Raw genomic sequence first — 24,776 nt, 5'->3', positions numbered from 1 at the left:
TTTCTGAATACGTGTATCCTCCATCTAATAAAGTAACTCAGCCTCTCTCACTTTTCCATTTCCATTTCCCACCCTCATTCCCAATGGTATCATTAAATTTTTAATATTGGATTGTTATGTACATGTAATTGGCATCACCCTGTCTCATTACCTCTGCTTTTTGATTATTAAGATGATAATAAACTCTTTACTAGTTAATTCTAATCCTTACTTTCTTTATACCTTGAACCGTCATCCTGATTTTTTTTCTTCTTGCTAAAATAATTCCAAGAATATTTCCAAGGTCTTGTATGCATAAGAGTATTTTCATTTTGCCTCCTTTACATGATATTTAAGTAAAATATAAGATTCTGGATTCGAAGTTTTATCTTTTACAGTTTGAAAATATTATTACATTTCCTTATTTGTCAGGAGCCATTAAGAGCCACTGAAGAAGTCATGTAGTTGATAGCCATGAAGCAACTGCTGAGACTGCTTAAACAATGGTTCTAGGAAGCAGGGTGGGAGTTAAATGTTACTGACCCTGGAGGGGAGGCTTGCCTCCTAAAGAAATCCTCTTAAGATAGTGGAATGTTTTACAGCCCAGAAAAGGATGTTTGTACCCTGAGGGAAGGATATATAGGAACTTATGTAAATGTCAGCATTCCTATGGTAATGTACCTTGTGCTTTGCTATTGTACTCTGTGCTTTGCTATTGTATCCAAAAACTTATATAAAGGCTGCGCTAAATAAACTCGAGGCTGCAGCATTGACTGTATGCCACAAATGCCAGGCAGTTTTTGACTATGGGAGGTTTTAGAATTTCTTCTTATTTATTTTTGGAGAAGGTTATCAAGAGTATGTGACTGCTGATTGATTTGACAGGCAATCAGAGGCTCTTTACTCCCTCCCCCTTTCTTAGAATGTATGTTCTGCCCACCATTTCCAGTCTAGGAGCTGTTTCAACGACAGCCTTGAGAGAGTAATGTGTTACTGAGATCATCTAAACTGAATATGTGACTGAACCCAGTTAAAGCCTCAATATAAACTTTTAAGATTCTGACGGACACATGCAGAGATCTACTCATCACTTGGTCACCCAAGACAAGCCACATATATAAGTTCCCTTGCTTATTAAAATTGCCACCTACTAATCTGGAGTGGTCTGCCTCTTCCTTCACTCTCACTACCTTTCATATACAGGAACCAGTTTCAAATTTCACCCAAAGAATTCTCAAGGTCATGAGCCAACATTTATATCATTAGATTTTATTATATGTGATATTTTTTCATCTTTTCTGTTTGCCCGTCTGTGAGCACCTTCGATCTAAGTTCTTTAAATTATTTCTCCATAATTCTTGGTTATTGTTTCTTAAAATATTCTTTTATTCTTTCTTTCCCTCTGGGACTCTCATATGACTATCTAGTCGGTCTCCAGATTGCTTACCATTTATTCTATATTTTCCAACTTTTTATCCCTTCCCAATATCTGATGGAAGAATAGAATTCTTTGACATACATACAGTCCAGCTTTCAAATTCACCCTTCAGTTTTACATATTCTGCTAGTCAGTAAAGTATCAAATACCTTATTTCGACCATTATATTTATCACACAGTTTTGTTTTTGTGACAAGGTCTTGCTTAGTATTTATGTTCTCCTTTATCTCTTTTATGAGTTTTTTTAAAAATAGATACATTTTATTCTAAATGGTCCACTAATTCTGCTTTATCTGTCACAAGTTATTCAATTTATTGTTTTTCTTTTTAGCAATAGAATTCGTCAAATATTTTTTTTCCCCCCTGTGAGCTCATATTCCCCAGACCGAAGTTACAAGCTAGTAATGAAGGGAAGGAAGGAAACTCCAAATCTAGGGGTGTTTCCTATACCTCCTTCAACTCACCAGGAAGGGTCCAAGCTATAGATGAATTATATGCAGGTATGTGAGGAGGGGAGGAAGGACTTAGGGGTATTTGAATTATTTTCAGAGCGGAGAATATATGGTGTTAAAATTTGGACAAGACCACTCCCCATTTACCTCCCTTCCTTCTACCAGGTGATCTTATCCCTCAGGGAAACTATCTATTTCTACCTTTTTTTGCAGTAATCATCTGACTTTGTGTATGTGTGCGTGCGTGCGTGTGTGTGTCTGTGTATCACGGTGGGAAGGAAGGTAAATAAAATCCTTTGAAGTGGACCTGCTTGTATTTATTAGTATCCACTTCTCTCCCAGCCCAGCGCTCGCACCCTAAGGCTACACTGTGCAGTGGTGCAAGAGTGGGAAAAATTTAAAAAGGGCAACGTGTATACAACCGGCTTTTTGTAGCTAAAAGTACAGCTTTCACATCGTTTAAAGGCAAATGAGTTTGAGGACAAAAAAAAAAAACATAGAAAAGCCATACATTCCTCTAATATATCTTACATTAGAGTAATTTAGGTTGAACTCCTCAGCAGCCCTGAGCATTGTCCTGTATAGTCCATGTGCAGACAAGCTCGGGTACCGGCAACCACGTAGATTCGAGTCTCTAGCGTTCGCGCTCCAGGATAGTGGATCAGACGCAAGAGATATAGCCCGATACTCTCGCGAGAGGGAGAGCGACGGCTGCTCGCTTCCCCCAACAACACCATTTAGGCTCCCACCTGCTGCGAAACGGAGTCTGACGACGCCCATAGACTTCTGGGAATCGTAGTTCCGGAGCTGGATGAGGCCCGCCAGCCTTGCCCACTCCTTACGCCTGCGCGACTCCATGCTGGCCCAAGAAGTTCGTAGCCTTTGTCAAGCCCGGGATGGGAGGTGAGTTGGTCTTTCACAAGTGGCTTGTCTCCGCTTGGCTTCGGTGGTGACCCCTGGGGCCTCAAGCTGTGCTGAGTCAGGGCTGGAATGCGCATTTGTGAAAGGGGCATCGAGGGCAGACCATGAGTCCCGTCCCCTCACGCTCCGGCCTGAATCTCTCCCGCGGCTGCCGCCTCCCCGGGACGCGGGTGCGAGCGCTGTGCTGGCGGGGCGGGACGGGCGGGGCCCAGGGCCATCGCGGGGCTTCGGAGAGCTCCCCGAGCGTGGTAGGATCTGTCTACGCACCTTGTACCTCGGCAGCAGCCCCAGCGCCGTCTCTTCCAGCTGGTCGGTCTCCCCAGGGACAGTTCCAAGCGGCAGGAACAGGCATCTTAGGATCCAGGCTCAGGGATGCTGCCCGGGTGTTTCCAGGTGCCAGCCTCGTAGCACCGAGCTAGGCTCGAGAGTGAGAAAGAAGCCAGAGCTGACTTGACCGAAGCCTTTCCGCAGAGCCCGCAGAGGGAAGGCAGGGAGGAGGACCAGGAGGCCTCAAGAGACTTCTCACTATCCTGTCCAGAGAGGTCTGAATTGGGGCGGAGAGGGAGATCGGAATCTTCAGAACCAGGAGGAGGTGCTAATCATGGAGAGAGATCTGGACGAAACGCCCAAGAAGAGAGGTAAGAATTGCTGAAGTAGGTTGAACTTGTGTTGTGGAAGGGGGAAATTCTTCCTGAAGGGAAACCACTTACCTCAGGGGAGGTGGCTCTTGGCAGACAGCACTGTCCGTCTCCTTTGTCTGGGAATTGGATGAGCTAGCCCTTAGAGTGAGAATGGAGTGCTTGGTATAGGATCCCCTCCCCCCTTTTCACTCCAACTGTGTGCACAGTGGACCATTCGAAGCCTCCCCCAAAATGTCAGCTGAATGTTAGCTTCTAAGGCATAAGCAAAGAAAGTCTCAGTTACTTTTCTCACATGTTTTCCCCAAATGATTATGTCTAGTCTCGATCAGTGAGTCTGAAAATTTGTTTTTTTTTTTTTTTTTGGTTCGCATATCTGTTATTTCATTTTGCAGAATAAGCTCATGATTTCTATAGAGCAAATATTTTTGTTTTACGTAGTTGAAGACAGATATAAAGAAGTCAGAAACTGACTAGACTGGTCTTTCTTGAAGTTTGATTTGTGACTTACAACCTCAGAATTACCTCTGGAGTGCTTATTATATTTCTGAATTGCACCCTAGATGCAACTAATGATAATTATTGGGAAGTGGGATCCAGCAATCTGCGTTTTAAATAAGTTTACAGAGTGAATTTTGAGAACTGAGCCTATTTTTCTGATATTAATTTAATGTAGATTAAGCTTGGAAATAAACTGATTTATTCTAACTTCTAGATTAGAGAATGTCATCTACCAGTAGGTGTTATGATTATGGCAACAATGAATTTAAGCCCCAAGTAGTAACATTCCTGGACATTCTCCATGATCCTAGGAGCATGAGTTGTTTGGGCTCCCTTCAGTGGCAGTGTTTATAGGGAGCATCACTTATACGGTGGAGGTCTTTTTAGATTTGTAAATCTGAGTCACAAAATAGATTTCGTTTCTATCATTACTGCTTTCTTCCCCTTAGCTATGTCATCCCAGGATTCTTCCTTTTCACAAGAGAAGAGCACAGAAGAGGGAGAAGTGGCAGCTCTGCGCCTTACAGCCAGATCTCAGGTCAGTATGAGTCTCTACTGATTATTAAAATTCCACTTTATTTCTCAGAGTACAGATGCACTCCTTTCTTTTCGATGTGGAGTTTCTTTGTCCACTAGAGCCCATCTGGAGAGCTGAATTCTAATTCTAAGAGACTACTTGGGGGACTAATGAAGTCAGTAGATGTTTTCTACTAACCCATGCTATCTTCTCCATCTAGTATTGTCACTCAGCAGGCACATAAGGAACATTACTCTTCTTTAGCATATTAGGCTAATTTCTGTGCTTGGTAACTTTGGAAATTATTTGAAAAGAAAATATGGTGCATATCTCTTAAAATTTTTGTTTCTCTGAAGGAAACAACATACGCATGACTGTTAAGAATTTAAGAAAGTGCCTTTAGTGCTGAAGTGAATTATGAAAATAATAAGTACTCAAAAGTTCAAAGGAGTTCTTGAAAAGGAAAGCTTATGAAAGACTTAATTTAAAGTTAGAATGCAGCCCTCCAAGATGATGAATGCTGAAGTATTCTAGAAGTGAAATGTTATCGTGTCTGCAACTTACTTTCTAATCTGCCCTACCAGAGCAAATATTAAGAATTGTTGAAATTAAGTGGTGGTTGTATTAGTCTTTCAACTTTTTGTATGTTTGAAATTTTTATTAAATAAGTTGGGTAGGAAGAAAAAGTTCTCCATGATGTGTGTGGCACACCACAACCCAAAGATTTTCAAAAAGCCTTTCTCTTTGCTACTGTAATCCCAAGTGTAAAAAGTACATATTGCACATTGGTAGTGTTTGTAAAAGTAACTTCTCAGGATCCTTATATACAAACCTGTCTTCATTGGTTTCTCAACTGCCTAATTTTAGTATTGAAGACTGTATTAGTCAAGTCAAGAAGCTTTAAGTTGCAACTGATAAAAACTCAACTCAAATTAGCTTAAGCAAAAAGAGGTATTTATTAACGTAACTGAAAAATCCAGGTCTGGCTAGAAATGAAGTTTAAGCAGTAACATTAGGACCTATAGCTTCCCTTTCACGGACAGACCTTTTCTTTTCTCTCTATGGATTTTCCTCTCCAGCAGGTTTTTCTCCAAGTGCTGGCCCCTACCAAATCTAGGCTTACCTCTTCCCAAAATGAAGACCAGACACAAAGGGCAACTCCCTTTTGTCATCCCAGCAGAAATCCAGGAATTAACTCTTTAATGGGTATTAGTCTCATTCTTGGACCAGTTATTGTCTATATCTAAATGTTATTCTTTAATCGGGCAGACCTATATAATATAACTGCACACACATACAAACAAACATACCACCCATGAGTCAGAGATGGAATTAATATTACCTAAACTTCACTGGCCATGCATAGCAGCCAGAGAGAAATCAGAATACAAGTACCAGAATAAAAGTTAATGCTTTACATATTTCAACACTTTGATATTAGATTCAAGACTAGTAGAGCCTCAGGGTAGATTGAACCTTTTATGGAAATTGTTAAAACTTTCTTTGTCCTTTTTGCATTACATTAGATTTTTGTTTGATGCTGATATTGCAGCTGTCTTATTAGAATTTGCCCAGGCAACTTTTTTGTCTTATTAGATTTTTTTAAATGTCAAAGTTTTAATTCTTGCTCTTTGTAACCAGGTGAGCAGCACAGACATATAAAAATATAAATGTAAAATTAATATTCTCTCCCCAAATTCAGTCTTCCACCTCTCCCTACTGAGGATAACACTGATGTATATTTGTCCATATGTTTTTATTGAACTTGCACTACTATATTCAGATATGTGATGGTACCATATTTCCTTCCATTTCCTTCACTCTTAATACTGAACTTTAGGGTGTTTTTTGATGGTGTCCTTTGTGTAAACAGAATGTGGCCTTTTTAAAAAATGTTTTTGAGGGAAATTAACTCATTCACATTAATATGATTACTTATATGTTTCAAATTTTTCTTGCCATATGATTTTTATAAATTATACTTTCTCTTTCGTTTTTTTTTTTTTTTTTTTTTTTTGCCTTTTGTGCAATGCTTTGCATTTTTGTTCTGATTTTTTATTCTAATGGTCTGGAAGTTAACTCCCATTGAATGATAATTTATCTGTGGGTATGTAGATTGTAGGACAGTCGTTTTTCCTCAAAATAACCTGTCTACTTAGCGGCTACTTAGTGATTTTTACATTTTATTTTATTGTCCAGGGATGATTCTTGTATTTTTTTAAGTCTCAGATTATTTTCATTTTTGAAAACTTTATTTTGAAATAAATTTAGACTTAAGGAGATATTGCAAACAGTAGAAAGATTTCTTATAAACTCTCCATTCAGATTCTCCAAAAGTTAACATTTTACTTGACTTTATTCTTATTTTCCAAAATCAGGAAATTAACGTTGGTATATATTAGGTTCACGGAAGGAGGAATGCACAAAGCCTAAGGGGTTAAACAAGATTTATTGTAGCAGAGTGACACCTTGGCTGAGCCAAAGATGGCGAGGAGACCTGAAACTTATATGGGGCTTGAGATGGGCTTTTTTAGTAGGAATATTTGGGGCGAGTAAATTTGCAGGGAAGGGAGGAGAGTCCAGTGAAGTGGGAGGTGAGCATGTGGCATTGCTAATCCACATACAAAGTCTAGTTCCCACACAAAAGTAAGACAGAAGTCTGGTTCCTACACTACAGAGGGGTAGGGATAGAGCCTTCCTGGACCTAACAGTATATGGCACTATAACCTACAGACCTTATTCAGATTTCCTACCTCTCCTATTTTTCTTTTTTCCCCTCGCCTTAATTTCTGCTCTTATCCTGTAATTCTTCATGTTTTTCTTAGTTTGTTGTTGTTTCTCTAACTTGTGTGCTTCGTTCATTTATTTACATTATTTTTTTAATGAAATGGAAGCATTTACAAGCTGTGAAATTTCCTGAGTACGATTTTAGCTATTTCCATTTTACATCATTATTTTGATATTCAGAAAAGTATTTTTTTTTTTTTCAGTTATCAGTTATTGCTCGGTTCTATTTCTGTTTTGGAATTTATTTAAATTTACTTTGTTACTTTTGTAAATGCTTCATGAATGTTTCAATTTTTTTTAAAAGGTATTTTCTATTCAGTTATAGCATTCGATATATATTTATTTAAAAAATGTTGGCATATTATTCCCATGCTCTATGGCTTCACTTAAAAAGGAATGTAATACTTATATGTATCTATTTCCTTATAGTTTTATATTTTTTGTCTTATATTAACTTAATCCTATGATATTTACACATAAACATATATGAATTATATCTGTACCCTTACTCAATTTGTTGCCATCGATTTTAATTGATGCTTTCAGCCTTGAATTAAATTCATGCTTAATTGGATTTGGTGCTCACTGCCAGTCTTTTCATTGCATGACTAATCCATTCACAAGGTCTGTATTTCAGTTCATCTTCTGATTTATTAGATTAATTCTTCAAGTTTTTATTGAGGACTCACAGGAGAGTTATGCAGACATGCCTTTTTTTCACCTCTGCCTATCTGTTATTTACTTTGCCAAACTACATTGTTGACCGATTGGTTCATGTTTTAACTCTTTATTCCTCAGAAAAATAATAGTCCATCAATGATGAAACCATGGTTGTATTTCTTTTGGTTCTCATATTAAACCTAGCATAGCATCCCTAGTATATAACTGATACCCAGTAACTTTACACAGAATACTTAGAATCTGAATACTATTAGAATAATTGTCATTTATCACTGTCATTTTCTCTGTCGAATGTATTCAACCCCTCTGTTCCAGGGCCAGCAGAAACCGGGGGAGTGAAAAGGATGCTATCAAGTGAAAAATGGTAAACAAAAATATGTTTTTTTATCTTAGGCATCTGTGACATTCAAGGATGTGGCCATGGACTTTACTCCAGAGGAATGGGGGAAGCTGGATCCTGCACAAAGGGACACGATGCTGGAGAACTATAGGAACCTGGTCTCACTTTGTAAGGATGAGTTCTCATTGTGATTGAAATCTACTCGTGGGGACATTATTTTATTGAAAGTGAAATGTTTAACAAATCCTTCACTTTTCCATTTAGGAGTCATAAAGTGTTCATATCTTTCGGCCCAGAGAAAACCTCTTTCTGTTCTAAGTTCTCAGTAGTGAATTGTCTATGCTTATTTTGTCAGGATTCTTTGGATTGCAGTGACAGAAACCTAATTCGCAGTAGCTTAAAAGGGGTAAATCTTTGTTTCCATTGATTTTTTTAAAAAGCTTTATTGTAAGTGAAATAAATTTATCCATTTTCTAACAAATGGATAAATTTATCCATTTATCCTGACTATCTTCTGGAATTGAGTAGCAATTGATCACCTATTTCCTGCCTGATTGTTTTTTAGATGGTTCTATTTCAATTTTCCCTTTACTCTAAGGTACAACACTTACTTATAGCGAAGGGAAATTACTTTTAAAGTATTTCTCTATGTGGCCTTATGGGTTTTCAACTAAATGCCCACACTGTAACAGCTTGTCCACATTGATGTGAGATAAATATAAACCTATCTTTATAGAAATCTGTAGTTTCTAAAATCCCCCCAGTTGTTGTGTTCTACTGGGTAACTTTAAGTTGTGCTTTTGTGTGTATGTGTATATATATATATATACATATATCTCAGAAGTCAAAAAAAAAAAAAGAATGATATTTATATATAGATTTTGAGTCTCCTCTGTAGTTCCTTCCTCTGTTGGTTGAGTTCCTTAAATCACAATGTTTTGATGGAACTAAATTGCAGTCTCTCCAAGCAGCAGTAAGACTTTTGCTTTTCACTTGCACTCTCCTGCCCCACATGATGATTTAGAAATATCAAGGTGAATATGATTATTACATCATATGTTTGCTTCTGTCAAATATTATAGCCCAAGTCCTATGTACAATGATTGCTCATCTTTGCCTTCAAAACGTGGTTTTATGTGAGGTAATTTAGGTTATATACTTGTCTTTCTGCAGGAGTTAATCTGTTAGCACATTGGTGGGAGGTGAAAAAGGATGGGTGTTCTTTGACCTGATTTACTTACGCTTAGGTGGGCATCGTGAACCTGGACAAGAAGGTGTGAACTTCACAAATATTTCTGTCCTCCTTCAGTCATAATGCTGGGCTTAGTATATATCTCTAACCTTCCTCCAGGAGTAAATATTCTTTTTTTTTTTTCAATTCCCTTTTCCCAGCTGCACTGTATTTCCACCACTGTCCTCAGGTAACAGTATTGGATCCATCCCCTGAAGGCGAAGGCTTCTGTTATTCAGAGAGATGGGTCTATGTAGAGTTTAGGTGTTGGATTCTATTCCTGGGGAGGGGGGATCTTGATTCAGAGAATCAAATATATTATCAGGAATTTCTTTTATTTATTTTTTTATGGCTTGGCTTTGCCCTATATTGGCTTTATTCTTAGGAACTCCCCATGTACCAAAGATAGCCATTGGCAGCTCTAGGGTTATGTTATTCTTCCAGTTAGTGAGCTCAGGTAAAAAAGATAGTGCTTCTATCCTGGGAGTTTCAACAAATAGAGTTCCTAAGAAAGTGAATTTTAATAGCTAAAGAAAGAAGAAAGGATAAATTCTAGTAACCACAGTCACAACTTTGTGATGCTGTCACTGAGGTCCCATTTTCTCTAATTTCTCTAAGCCAAGGATTAATCCACATATCTCCCTGGAACTTCTTCAGTAAAGGAAGAGAAGTTTTATTTTTTAACCGGCAAAAACATTTGTTTTTTCAAGTATGCATAAACAAACTCTTTACCAGGCCCACACTTGCTGCAGATATTTTAAGCATTTTGGAGAGGTTCATCTTTCACTCCAGATCGTCCTGTGATATCCTGTCCTCTTTGTAGATCAGGGGAGTGCCACTGTGTTTTAGGACATATCTTTGCTCCCATCACAAATAGCTAAGTTCCTTTTTTTTTTTTTTTTTAATGAGCAGGGCTTCCAGTTTCCAAGCCTGAGAACTACAATTTGGAGAATGGAAAGGACCCATTGATGCTTGAGAGAAAAGCCCCCAAAAGCAGCTATTCAGGTGAGTCAGCTAAATGAGAGTCTTAAGAAATAATATCCCTTCAGGACAGTGGCACTTTTCAGTGCTTAAGAAAGACTATTAGAAGCACCTATATGCTTTTATTTTTTAAATATTTAAAATTATATAGCAATTTAAATACAAAAATCAAGAAAATAAAATAATATACATATCTAACACCAAGATCAAACAGATGCTTGTATTTTGCTTTATTTGCTGCTGCTTTTTCTTCCTTTCTTTAATATAAAGTAAAAATATATAACTGTATAGGACTATGAATTTTCACAAATTGAACACATTCATGTAACCAGCACCCAGATTAAGAAACAACTTTACCAGCACCCATAAAAGCACCTGTGTGCCCTCTTTTAAGTCACCTCCCTCTTTCCAAGGGTAACCTTATCCACTACAGATTAGTTTTGACTGTTCTTTAACTTTATATAAGCAGAATCATATTGTACATACTCTTGTGTTTGGCTTCCTTCACCAAAGATTAATGTGAGTTAGTATCCATATTGTTTCATGTAGTTGTAGTTCATTCATTTTCATTCTTGTCTTTTATTATGTCATTATACTAGTTTATTCATTCTCCTGAGTTGAGTGTTTTGGTAGTTTACAGTTTTTAGCTATATAAGTAGTGCTGCTGTGTACATTCTTTTACGTGTCTTTTGATGAAAATATATATGCATTTTTGTTGGATATTCATGTTCATTAGAATTGTTAGATCATAGGGTAAGTCCATGTTCCATTTTGGTAGATACTGCCAAGTAGGTTTCCAAAGTCATTGTACCATATACATTCCCACTAGTAAAGTATGTAAGTTCTAGTTGCTCTGCATCCTCATCAACACTAAATATTGTCTATCTTAATTTTAGTCATTCTTGTAGGTATATTACTTTTTAAGAACTAAAAAATATTATAGATTCAATTAAAGTCTTTTCATTCTTTTTCTCCCTAGAAATAACCAGTTGGTACAATTGGTGTGAAACATCGTAATGTTTGTGTGTGTGTGTATATATATATATATATGCAAAGGTATATGTAGCATTGTTATACTTTCATAATCCAGTGTTTTTAAACTTCACATTATATTTTGATATTAATCTATGTGAATTGTGTTTATTTATTTTAACTACTATGGAATAGTCCACTGTGTGAATAAACTGAACAGTTTATCTTCTTTGCTGTTTTTAAGAAAATTGCAGTGATCATTTTTTATGGCTTCCTTGTGTTCACTTTGAGATTTACATTAGGGTAGGTAACCAGAATAAGAATTACTGAGTGTTAAAGTATCGTATGTTTAGCTTTATTAGAAACAGCCAAGATCCCACCACGATACAGGCTAACAGTTGATACTATTAGATTTAGTAATTTTGTCAATCGGATGGATATAAAATGATGGATATGTCTTTTAATTTACATTTCTCTGGTTATGAGAGAGTTTGAGCATTTCATATGGGTATTAGCTACTTAGGTTTCCTGTTTCATAAGTTACTTGTTGATATTCATTGCCCATTTTTAATTTTTATTTATTTTATGGTGACATTGATTAACAAAATCCAATGTTTCATCTGTACACTTTAACAGGCATATATATATTTACACTGTGTGTTCACCTCCCATAGTTAGATTTCTCTGTCACCACATATTTGACCCCCTTTACCCGCTCTACTTGCCCCATCCCCTCTAGTAACTGCAAGTCTATAATCTATGTTCATGAGTCTCTGTCCTGTTCATTTGTTACTTTTAGGTTTATATCCCACATACAAGTGATAGTATGTGATTTTCAAGTTTTTCTGTGCTTTTTTCACTTAGCATGATTATCTTGAGGTCCATCCATGTTGTCGCAAATAGCAGAATTTCATCTCTTCCTATGGCTGAGTAATATTCCATTGTATGTATGTACCACAGCTTCTTTAGCCAATCATCTATCGTAGGACACTTCAGTTGCTTCCATGTCCTAGCCACTGTGAATAATGCTGCTATGAACATCAGTGTGCAAATATCTTTTCGGATATGGGTTTTCAAGTCTTTGGGGTAAATACCCAGTAGAAGGATTGCTGGATCATATGGTAGATCAATTCTTAGTTTTCTGAGGAAATTCATATTGTTTTCCATAGTGGCTGCATCACTTTGCAGTCCCACCAGCAATGTATAAGGGTTCCTTTTTCTCCGCATCCTCTCCAACATTTGTTATTTCTTGTCCTGTTGATTATAGCTTTTCTAACAGGTGTGATATGGTATCTCATTGTGGTTTTGATTAGCATTTCCCTAATAGCTAGCGATGTTGAGCATCTTTTCAAATATTTCTTGGCCATTTGTATGTCCTCTAGGGAGAAGTGTCTGTTCAGGCCATCTGACCACTTGTCCATTGATTTTATTTATTTATTTATTTATTTATTTATTTTTGCTATTATTGAGTTGTATGAGTTCTTTGTATATTTTGGATATCAGGCCCTTATTGGAAGCATTGCTTGCAAATATGTTTTCCTATTTGGATGGTTGTCTCTTTACCTTGCTGACGATTTCTTTTGCTTAGCAGAAGCTTTTTAGTTTGATGTTGTCCCATTCATTTACTTCTGCTTTTACTTCCCTTGCCTTTGAGGTCAAATTCACAAAATCCTGTTTAAGTCCAAGGTCCTTGAGTTTAGTTGCTATGGTTCATTCTATGCATTTTATTGTTTCAGGTCTTATATTCATGTCCTTAATCCATCTTGAGTTAATTTTGGTGTGTGGTGATAGACAGCAGTCTAGTTTCATTCTTTTGCAGGTGGCTTTCCAGTTTTCCCACACCGTTTATTGAAGAGGCTTTCCTTTCCCCACTGTACATTTTTGGCTTTTTTGTCAAAAATCATTTTCTCATCAAATATGGGTTTACTTCTGGACTCTCGATTCTGTTCCACTGGTCTGTGTGTCTGTTTTGCTGCCAATACCATGCCAAGTTGATTACTGTCACTTTGTATTATAATTTGACGTCGGGCAGAGTGATGCCTGCAGCCTCATTTTTTTTTCTCAGGATGGCTTTGGCGATTCGGGGTGTTTTGTGCTTCCATACAAATCTGATAATTTTTTGTTCTATTTCTTTAAAAAATGCCAGTGAGATTTTGACGGGGATTGCATTAAATCTGTATAATGCTTTAGGTAATATGGTCTTTCTAACTATGTTGATTCTTCCAATCCAAGAACACGAAATATCTTTCCATTTCTTTGCATCTTACTCAATTTCTTTTAATAGTGTCTTATAGTTTTCATTATATAGGTCCTTCACATGTTTCATTAGATTTATTCCTAGGTATTTTATTCCTTTTGTTGCAATTGCAAAAGGAATTATTTTTTCCATTTCTTGTTCTGATACTTCATTGTTAGAGTATAGAAAGCTATGGATTTTTTAATGTTGATTTTGTATTCAGATACTTTACTGTATTTCATTATTGTTTCTAGTAGTGTTTTTGTGGAGTCTTTAGGGTTTTCTATATAGAGAATCATGTCATCTGCAAATAGTGACAGTTTGACTTCTTCGTTTCCTGTTCGAATGCCTTTTATATCGTTCTTGCCTGATTGCATTCGTTAGGACCTCTAATGTTATATTGAATAACAGTGGCAATAGTGGACAGACAGTCTTGCCTTGTTCCTGATCTTAGAAGGAAGATTTTTAGTTTTCACCATTAAGTATAATGTTGGCTGAGCGCTTGTCATATATGGCCTTTATTATGTTAAGGTACTTTCCTTCTACACCGATTTTGTTAAGTGTTTTGATCATAAATATATGCTGTATCTTGTGGAAGGCTTTTTCTGCATCTAATGATATGATTATATGATTCTTATTTTTTAATTTGTTTATGCTATATCACATTAATCGATTCGCATATGTTGAACCATCCCTATGCCCCTGGGATGAAGCCCACTTGATCATGGTGTATAATCTTTTTAATATGTTGCTATATTCGGTTCACTAATATCTTATTTAGGTTTTTTTCTACCTCTATTCATGAGAGATATTGGTCTGAGTTTTCTTTTTTTTGTTATCTCTACCAGGTTTTGGTATCAGGGTAATATTGGCCTCATAAAATGAGTTGAGAAATATTGTCTCGTCTTCGGTTTTTTGGAAGAGTTTGAGGAGAATAGGTATTAAATCTTCTTTGAATGTTTGGTAGAAGTCACTGGTGAAGCCATCTGACCCTGCACTTTTACTTTTTGGTAGATTTTTGATGATTGTTTCCATTTCCATACTGCTAATCAGTCTACTTAAATTTTCCAGTTCTTCTTGATTCAGTCTAGGAAGGTTGTATTTTTCTAAGTACTGGTCCATTTCTTCTAGGTTATTAAATTTGGTGTTATATACTTTTTTCGTAGTATTCTTGTACGATCCTTTGTGTTTCTGCAGTGTCTGTCGTAATTTCCCCTTTCATTCCTGATTTTGTTTGTGTCCTTTCTCTTTTTTCTTTAATGAGTCTAGTCAAGGGTTTGTCAGTTTTACTAACCTTCTCAAAAACCCAGCTCTTTGTTGCATTTATTTTTTCTACAACTTTTTTGTTTTCAATTTCATTTATTTCTGCTCTAATTTTGCTTGTTTCTTTCCTTCTTCTGACTTTAGGCTTCATTTGTTCTTCCTATTTTGGTTTTTTAAGATGAAGCTTTAGGTTGTTTATTTGGGTTCGTTCTTGGTTTTGGAGATAGGCCTGTACCGATATGAACTTTCCTCTTATGACCACTTTTGCCATGTCCCAAAAACTTTGATATGTTGTACTGGCATCATGTTTCTGTGTATCTCTTGATCTCTTTTTATTCTCTGACCCAGTTACTCTTCTTCAGTAGCATGTTGTTTAATCTGCATATGTTTATGGTTCTTCCTCCTTTTTGCAGTCGATCTCTAGTTTCAAAGCATTATGATCAAAGAATATAGTTGGTATGATTTCAACCCTCTTATATTTTGTTGAGGCTATCTCTGTGTCCCAGTATGTGTTCAGTTCTTGAGAATGTTCCATGTGCACTAGAGAAGAATGTAATAAGCAGCTGTTTGGGGATGGAAGGCTCTGAAAATGTCATTTATGTCCAGTTGGTCTAATACATCATTTAAAGATGTTATTTCATTATTGTTTTTCTTTTTGGATGATCTGTCCATATTAAACAATGGGGTATTTAGGTCCCCTACTATGATAGTGCTTTAGTCTGTTTCTCCCTTTACATGTATCAGGGCTCCTTGATTGGGAGCATAGATATTAATAAGTGTTATATATTCTTAGTGCATAATTCCCTTTATCATTCTGAAGTGTCTCTCAGTATCTTTCTTTACCTTTTTTATTTTGAAGTATTTCGCTGATGGTAGTACCACTACTCCTGCTTTTCTCTGAATGCCATTTGCTTGAAATATCATTTTCCACCCTTTCATTTTGAGTCTATATTTGTTTTTGGAGCTGAGATGTGTCTTCTGGAGGCAGCCTGTGGTTGAGTTTTGTTTTTTGATCCTTTCTGCAACTCTGTGCCTTTTTATTGGAGAGTTCAGTCCATTTACATTTAGTGTGATTATTGAAATATGAGGTCTTCTTATAGCCACTTTATCTTTTGCTTTCTGATGGCTTGATGTTTCCATTGCTTCGTTGTCCTTGTTTTCTGTTTTCTTTATTTTGGTTGGTTTTTGTGGATTTTCTCTCTCCATTTCCCTTTGCAAATTTGGATCTTTGAATCCTCCCTTTTTCAGTCATTGTTGTCTTAATTTGGCCCTATATATGCTGAACTTTCATTACTTTCTTGCTATAGCAATTCTCTTCTTAATGCTTATACTTATAATGCCCAGTTCTTAGTTATGGTTGTACTCCTCTGCTTCTATTTGCCTGCTGGTCGCCTTACTCCTAATTATGTTTTTTTTGGGGGGGGATGGGAGTGGGGTGGGGTTGTGTGTGTGCGTTTGTGTGCGTACACACATCTCATAAAGAAAATCTTCCCGTAACATTTTTTTAAAAATCTTTTTGTTCTTTTGAATATTGAGAGAGTTTTAAAATCTTCCCTCGTGATGGGGATATGTCTGTTTCTCCTTTTAGCCCTGTTCATTTTTGCAGCTTACCTATTTACCACCTTTCTCCTTTTTTTTGTGGAAGGTATTGCCATTTTCTTAGTGATCTATAAGAACTCTTCATATATGAAGTATTCTTTGTTATACTACAGATATTTTTCTCATTTTTACTTTTCAGTTTTGGTTAGTGCTTAGAAAGTCCTTTCTCACTCTAAGATAATAAAAATATTTGCTTCTGTTCTCTTCTAGTATATTTGTCTTTTAATATTTCCTTTAAAGCCTTAATCCATTTGAAATTGCTTCTTCTCTGGTTATATTTTCTTAACTTTCTTTGCTAAACAATTAAATGTTTGAATTGCTCAAGATTTGAGTTGAATCTCCCTTTCCTCTATATACTTGGAATCATAAGCCTGAGTGCCTACATGGGTCAAGAAGTAATACAACCAAGTAAAGCAAGCAAACTGGAAGTAAGTGCCTCAACTGAAAGGAGTAGCCATTACGCCTTTAGCTTTACCTCAAGGGCTGGCAAACTTTTTATGTAAAGGGCTCGGTAGTAAATAATTTAGGTTTTGTGGGACATAGGTAGGGTCTCTGCTGCAACTACTCAATTTGCCATGGTAGTATAAAAGCAATTATAGACAATTCACAAATGAATGGGTATGGTTGTGTTCCAGTAAAACTTTATTTAGAAAAATAGGCAGTTGGCTGTAGTTGCCAACCTTTGCTCTAATGGTTGTCATTCAGTATGCTTCCAATTTTGTGGTTTTTTGCCAAAAGAAACCCAAAATTTGAATTTTTATACGAAATCTCCCTATTTTTAACTGTTGGCAATTAATCTCAAAATTTTGTATAATGTGGGCCAAACAGGTCATTTCTGAGGGTCAAATTTGTCCAATTAGTCACCTGTTTGCAGCCTCTGCTTTCTTTGTCAGCAGCCCAATCAATTTCCCATTACCAAAGTATCTCTTATCAAAATGAATTCCAAATTTGTGTTTCCATTTTAGATCTCTCCTTGGGGTGCCTGTTCTGAATATTTGTTTAATTATTTAATGTCTTCACTTGCTTATATCAAAGATACCTCAGTACAACATATTTAAAACTGAATGCCTGATACATCCCCAAATTTTCTGTCCCCCCCCAACAGGATCCTTTTTAATAATTATCTTAATGACACTCACTATCTTATCAAATTGTACAAGCCATAAATCTATGAACAGTCTACACTTATTTTTATCTCTCTTTTTATCCAATTCTTCTTTGTATTTTTCTATTATATTCTGAATATATCTTTATTGTTAACTTATCTCTATCTCCCTTTCGTTTGTTTGGACTACAATGATAATCTCCTTGATTGCATCTTTGCCACCATTTGTTTTATTCTTTGTATTGTTGTGAGAGTGATGTTTTCAAAATACATATCTGATGGCATCACGTTTTTACTTAAAACATTTTAATAGCTCGAAATGCTCTTAGGATAACAACCAAAATCTTTGATGACTTCAATTTCTTGTAAAATCTCTCTTTTACTTATTATTCCAACCTGATCTACTCTTCCTTCTGTCTTAGTGGTTCTTAATTGTTTCAGCATCATAGGACGTAATTGAATGCCCAAAATCATTGGGGACCCTAAAGAGCTTTTGTTTATGTGTTATATCTATCAGTACCTACTGTATTAGAAATTAAAATGAGAAAGATTTTTAAATATTAGGTAATTCATTTTAAAATAATAATTACAAACCCATTACATGTTAATACCAAAAACATAATTTTTATAAAAACAACTGTCTTCCACAACAACAACAAAAAATGTTATCGAGACAGCTATATTCTCACACTTGCTTCTGAATGCAATTTGTTGTGATGTGTAGTTTTGGTTGACCTGTATGTAGAAAATCCAGACTCACACCAACATACAATTGGAAAAGGAAGAAGTATTTTGTTGCCTCTTCAAATACTTGTGGCTATTCTGATACTACAACAAAACTGGGCAAGTGGTAGTTTCTTAAAGATTAGTTAACACTGTGGCATCTGAAACCATATCCATGAGTTTTTCATAATCTATTGATCTTTTGAAAAATATTGGTTCACTGAGTTATGCAGAGCTTCCAACTATCAACACATTATATTATACAATATTTTAAAAGTAACAATTTGTAATATCACCACTGACCTTGTTAAAAAAGTCTTAGGAAGCTAACAGGCTATTAGTGGTAGAAAAAGTTTTCCAATTTCTAATTTCTGCCTCAAAGCTCAAATTTTATCAAATACTGTCAGTTGTTTTTCTTGAAGTGACAGGTTCACTTTATTCATAAGTAAATATCTGCCAAAAGCCCAACATGGATAATGTTATTTATCTGTCAGTTGTTCTTTAAAGAAAAAACGTGGTCCATGAAAAAAGTGGCTAGTTAGGCTCACAATTCAAATGATCTCATAAGTGGTTATCTTCAAGACAAATGTCATACTATGATATAACCAGAATTGTTATATGAATATTTCCTGTTTTATCAAACCAGAATATTAAAAGAGCATGTACTCAAGGTTCAAAATTTAATAAAATTCATGTTTATTGTTTACTCAGACATTTTTAAGTGAAACTGGCTTTTTTCACTGAAAGAACATGGTGGGGAAGAATATAATTACTAGTAAGTTTGGTGTCATTTTGCTGATTCATGCTAAGTTATGAACAATTTTACCATCATTACTTTTGCAACATCAGTGCAAATGTCAAGACAGTGAAAAAGTCAGATACCATCTAAGCATTATTTTGAAAATAATTTTGAATTTACAGAATCTCAGGGGTCCATGGACCACATTTTGAGATCTTTACCTCTGCCTCCCTATACTAGCCTTATATCAATTTATATTTTATGTATTTAGCAAACACGTAGAGCTTATGCTGTGTCAGAGTTTTAAGTGTTTTGTAAATATTCTCATTTAACACTTATTAAGGTAGATATTATTGTTCCTCATGAAGTAGATACTGTTATTGCCCCCATCATACAGATAACTGAAGTAGAGAGGTTAAGTAACTTACCCCAGGTCACAGGGCTAGTAAGTGGCAGAGCTGGGCTTAAATTCATGCGTTCTGATTCTAGAGTTCATGCTCTCAAACCACTGTTTTTCTTGAATGTCACTCTCACCTCAGGGCTTATGGACATGTTATTTCTTCTACCTGTAACACTCACCTCAGTGCTTTTGTACGTATTACCTGGAACACTCACCTGAATCCCAACTCCATTTTCATTTCAGCTCAATTGGTTACGTCCTCAGGGAAGCCTCACTCCATTTTCCTAGAACCCCTTTCTTATATTCTTTCACAGCATCATTTGCCTTTTTCATTTCTTAATACTTACTACAGGTACAATTTTGTATGTGTTTGTGAATATTAAGACTAACTTCTCTCTCCACTCAGATGCATAGGGACTGCTTGTGTTTTTACCCAGTGCCTAGAACAGAACCTAGTATGTGGTAGATAATCAGTAGATAACTGTTGAATAAATAGAAGAGTAGACAGATAGACAGATGAGTGAGTAGAATTTATTTGCTGTATGGAATGACGGACAGATCTTAATTTTTTTTCTGAATGTTTAATCAGTTATAGCACCATTTGTTGGAAAAACAAATTATCTTTAGTTCACAAACTAAAATATCACCTTTATGTTGTCCTTAATTCATATGTATACTTGACTTTATTTCTGAAATTGCTCTTCTGTTTTATTTATCTATTTATTCCTTTAAATCACAGTCTTTAAATTATTTCACCATTATAGTTTTATATCGTATATAAAAATTCAAATATGTTCATATTAGATGTATTTCAGAATCTAGCTTCCATCTCTGCACTCTTCTGTTCTGATACTTTCCCTGTAGGTCACCATTTTTATTATTTCATTTATCCATCCTTGGTTTTGGAAAGTATAACCAAATATGTCTATATATTTGTATCTACCCTTTTTTCTCTACACTAAAAGTAGCAAACTATATACTCTGTTGTGCTTTGCTGGAGTTTTTTAAATTTAATTTATCTGATAGAACACTTTATAATAATATGTAGAAGTCTTTCTCATTCTTTAAAAGTTACATGGTACTCCATTATACGTATACACCATAGTTTATTTAATTAGTTCTCTATAGTAGGATGTTTGAGATTTTTTTTGCTGCCTCAATTAGTGTCATTGTGAATAGTCTTGTGCATATATAATTTCATATATTTGCCATTATACCTTTGAAAGATCATAGGAGATTTTTGATCAGGGTTGTATCATAAAAGCATTGTTAGAGAAGATTTAATTAGAAGTGGAATGCATATTTGGATGTGAGTAGGACTAGATGACTGAAAACCTTACAGGAGTTAAAACCTTTTATTCATTTTCTCCACATGCATTCTGCAATTCCTTCCATTTACCTCTCTTTGCAAATCATCTCATAAGAGTCGCTCATCGAAGGCATGCTTTTCACCTTCATTAACTCTTATTACAGAACTGCCTTTTTGTTGAGCACAGAAAACAAAGGAAATTTGCGTTTTCAATTTCTTTCAGATTTGGAGAGTGGACCTGAGAGCAAAGATTCAACCTCAGTGCAAGATTTTTCCAAAGAAGAATCGTGCCAGGTTGCAATAATAGACAGACTGACAGGGAATAGTATCTGTGACACCAACTTGGAATCAACTCTTGAATGTGAAAAGTGGTTAGAGAATCAACAAGGAAATCAGGAGAGACACTTGAGAGAAATGTTCACCTACATGAATTCACTCCCTGAAGAAAGAACTCATGAGCATGATGTATATTGGAAAAACTTTAATCAGAAGTCTGTCCTTACTCAAGACAGAGTTCCAAAAGGATCCTATGCCTTTCATACACTTGAAAAAAGATTGAAACAGAAGTCAAACTTAAGGAAAAAGCAGAAAACCTATAAGGAGAAAAAACCTCATAAATGTAATGACTGTGGTGAACTCTTCACTTACCATTCAGTGCTTATTAGACACCAGAGAGTCCATACTGGAGAGAAACCCTATAGCTGCAGTGAATGTGGGAAATCTTTTAGCCACAGAGCTAATTTAACTAAACACCAGAGAACTCATACTAGAATTCTCTTTGAATGCAGTGAATGCAAGAAAGCCTTCACAGAAAGCTCATCCCTTGCAATACATCAAAGAATTCATATTGGAGAGAGACCTTATGAATGCAATGAATGTGGGAAAGGATTTAATCGAAGTACACATCTTGTGCAGCATCAATTGATTCATACTGGAGTGAAGCCTTATGAATGTAATGAATGTGATAAAGCTTTCATTCATTCATCAGCACTCATTAAACATCAAAGAACTCATACTGGAGAGAAACCGTATAAATGTCAGGAGTGTGGAAAGGCCTTTAGCCATTGCTCATCGCTTACTAAACATCAGAGAGTTCATACTGGAGAAAAGCCATATGAATGTAGCGAATGTGGAAAAACTTTTAGTCAGAGTACACATCTTGTTCAGCATCAAAGAATTCATACTGGAGAGAAACCCTATGAGTGTAATGAATGTGGGAAAACCTTCAGCCGGAGCTCAAATTTTGCTAAACATCAAAGAATTCACATTGGAAAGAAACCATACAAATGTAATGAATGTGGAAAAGCCTTTATTCATTCATCAGCTCTTATTCAACACCAAAGAACTCATACTGGAGAGAAACCATATAGATGTAATGACTGTGGGAAAAGTTTTAAGTGCAGTTCATCCCTCATCAGACATCAAAGAATTCACACAGAAGAGCAACCCTGAAAAATTACTAAATGTGAAGAAATGTAAGTTGGTTTTATCACTGTGTTAAATACCTGAGTGTTTAGGTTTAAGACCTAAAATGCTGCTTGGGGACCAATTTTGTATGCATATGATTTTATTTGCATAATACATACTTTTGAGCCATAAACAAAATGTTCCTTAGATCCATTGATTTGATAATTATGAAAGCTTTTAGCCAGAGATTTCAGATTTTGATCCCTAACCCCTCCCCAATACCCTTTTGTAGAAATTCAAGAAATCTTTGAGAGTAGGTAGCAATATAATAATTATGAAATCCAGTATCTCCTTCTCTTTGTCACATCAAAGCCCTGCTAAGCTTCTCACTTTGTAAGGAAGTTCTTACTTGGTAGGTTAGGCAGAGGGCTCATATTCTCATCACCGGTAAAACAGAGTTGTTCCTCCTTGAATGCAAAGTAGAGGTCCAGATATACAGATATTGTCATTTCTCCAGAGAGTGTCCTTCCATTTATATTAGCTATAAAAACTTAAAGTTTAGAGTTGAAATATGCATTGTATTTCCTCCCTCCCCCTGGAGGCTACTTCTAATTTGATGAAAATAAATAGAATATATTTACATTAGGTTGTAAGTTTTGTCCACATGGATTATGCTGGTCATAGATTTAGATAATTGTTATCTGTCTACTGTGCAAACTTCATTTTCTACTTCCTTGGAAGTTACCCTTAAGTAGTATGGGTCAAAATCTTAACTAGTTTTTCATCAAGTCCTCTTTTCTGACAGTATTCATTGACTGAATTCTTGGTTTTCTATATTCTCAGTATTAAAGAGATTTCTTTACATTATTCTACTTTCTGTAAACTATACTTTGTTACTTTGAGAAAAAAATCTCTGCAATGTTGAAGGCCTGAAAAGTTGATGAGTTCAATGTGTTACTATATTTAGGGTCCCAGTTAAGAAGAACTAAACCAACTGAGTCGCAAGGACATATCTTCTTGTCAGATATGGAAAATAACTAACAGGACAATGACTCACTTGAGGATAAGCAGCTTCCTTCTATGAAGAAGTTGCCATTTCTCTGTCCTTTGTGTTTACCCACATTTTTTGTTGTTGTTGTTATTGTTCTCTCTATGCGTTGGTTAGTGTTTGCTATATCCCAGAGTCCTAAAGAAGACTGAAAAGGTGTGAAACCATAATGCTGTATTGACATAAGCTACATGGGTGCCCAAAGATCAGTAATGGGATTGGGAACACGAAAGCAAAAGTTCAAATAAATATTTAGCAAAAAAATATACAAATGTCAGTTTTTATTGTTATTCTATTACATATTGTGTGAAAAGAAGACTATAGAAAAGATAGAAGGGAAAAAGTAGTTATAGATTTCTTATTTTTTGTCTGCTAAATCCTGTTTATGAACATTCAGCAACCAGTCCATGTCTTCCCCCCCCCCAACAATATCCCTGTGACTTCTTACAATTTCTTCTCTGTAGACTTTTATTCCGTTATTAAAGAAGAGTATAAGAATAGAGTTTAAAGAAGAGGTAAGTAGAGAGCAAGATGATAAGGATACATCAAGTATAAATCCAGCAATGATGGAAATCAAAGAAAATAATAGGAAATTGGGCTGAAAGGACTGGAAATAAGTTTTATAAAGAAATTTTTAAACCACATTGAAGGGAGTTGAGGTGGTTGGGAAGAAGGCTCAAGGACCGAGGGGCTGGGGTAGGAGAATGGCTGACATAGGAACAAAATAAAGGAAAGAGAACTCAGCCCTTTACATCACCTTAATATTCAATAGTGGTCTAAAGCAGGAATTGGCTAACTATAGCCTAGACCCACAGACCAAGTCTGTCTACTGCCTAGTTCCATAAATAATGTTTAATTGGAATTCAGTCACACTCATTCATTTACATGTTGTGTTTGGCTGTTTTGTGCTACAATGGTAGAATTGAATAGTTATACCAATTCTGAGTGAAAATAAATTCATCACTTGGGGGCCAAAATTTGACTAACAAAATAACATCAGCATGGGCTTTCCAAAGCTGGATTTTAATTTTGCCACCTCCACTTAGCAATATGTGACCTTGAAAAGCTACTTAAACCCCATCTAGTAACTAGATGAGGTGCTGCCCGATTCAGGAATCACTTAATAAAGCCAATTAGATCTTCAAAACAAAATACTTATTTTCTGAACCTCAGGATTTTATCTGTAAAATGGAAATAAGTCATCCATCTCTCATAATGTTGTTGTGAGGATTAAATTATAACAGTGCAAGCAAAAGACATGGCACTCAGTAAATTACGTATAGAGTCTCCTGTGTGTGTGTGCACGTACATACCCATTTTAATGAAATGTTATAGGTCTATTTGGGTGACTATAACAAAATAGAGACTGAAGAGTTTACATACGACATTCAACAATCTCAGTAGTTCTGGAGACTGGAAAGTCTAAGGTCAAGAACATGGCAGATTCACTGTCTGGTGAGGGTCTGCTTCCTGGTTCATAGTCATCTTTTCACTGTGTCCTCACATGTT

General features: G+C 35.8%; 1 protein-coding gene and 2 long non-coding RNA genes across 4 annotated transcripts; 2 read left to right on the top strand and 1 right to left on the bottom strand.

Moving 5' to 3' along the window:
- Positions 1–1,227: 1,227 nt before the first annotated feature.
- On the bottom strand, positions 1,228–3,190 carry LOC118603879. Its single transcript, XR_004951419.1, has 2 exons — positions 3,058–3,190; positions 1,228–2,854 (listed from the first exon to the last, which is right to left on the bottom strand). It is a non-coding gene; the product is annotated as an uncharacterized LOC118603879 (long non-coding RNA).
- Positions 2,178–23,531, top strand: ZNF286A (zinc finger protein 286A). Of its 2 annotated transcripts, none has more exons than XM_016161385.2 (6): positions 2,178–2,772; positions 3,262–3,428; positions 4,379–4,467; positions 8,308–8,422; positions 10,398–10,490; positions 21,036–23,531. In XM_016161385.2, exons 1-6 carry the CDS (start codon positions 2,681–2,683, stop codon positions 22,262–22,264), a joined length of 1,785 nt encoding a protein of 594 aa, XP_016016871.2. In that variant the 5' UTR covers positions 2,178–2,680; the 3' UTR covers positions 22,265–23,531. The 2 variants fall into 2 exon arrangements, with proteins under 2 accessions (XP_016016871.2, XP_036078897.1); XM_036223004.1 differs by having other exon boundaries at positions 2,686–2,772; positions 3,184–3,428.
- Positions 10,511–11,676, top strand: LOC118603880. The gene is made up of 2 exons (XR_004951420.1): positions 10,511–11,488; positions 11,523–11,676. It is a non-coding gene; the product is annotated as an uncharacterized LOC118603880 (long non-coding RNA).
- Positions 23,532–24,776: the final 1,245 nt, after the last annotated feature.

The sequence above is a fragment of the Rousettus aegyptiacus genome, unplaced genomic scaffold (genome assembly GCF_014176215.1).
Source record: "Rousettus aegyptiacus isolate mRouAeg1 unplaced genomic scaffold, mRouAeg1.p scaffold_m13_p_6, whole genome shotgun sequence".
Classification (NCBI taxonomy): domain Eukaryota; kingdom Metazoa; phylum Chordata; class Mammalia; order Chiroptera; family Pteropodidae; genus Rousettus; species Rousettus aegyptiacus.
The sequence above is the reverse complement of the archived record's forward strand: the minus strand, read 5'-3'. Positions and strand labels throughout refer to the sequence as shown.

What these genes read in the sequence shown, in the direction of transcription:
- ZNF286A (XM_016161385.2), top strand. Translation starts at nt 2,681, where the DNA reads ATGAGGCCCGCCAGCCTTGCCCACTCCTTACGCCTGCGCGACTCCATG. An exon ending in CGAAACGCCCAAGAAGAGAG is followed by an intron (nt 3,429 to 4,378) that starts GTAAGAATTGCT and finishes TCTTCCCCTTAG; the next exon opens with CTATGTCATCCCAGGATTCT. An exon ending in CCCCAAAAGCAGCTATTCAG is followed by an intron (nt 10,491 to 21,035) that starts GTGAGTCAGCTA and finishes AATTTCTTTCAG; the next exon opens with ATTTGGAGAGTGGACCTGAG.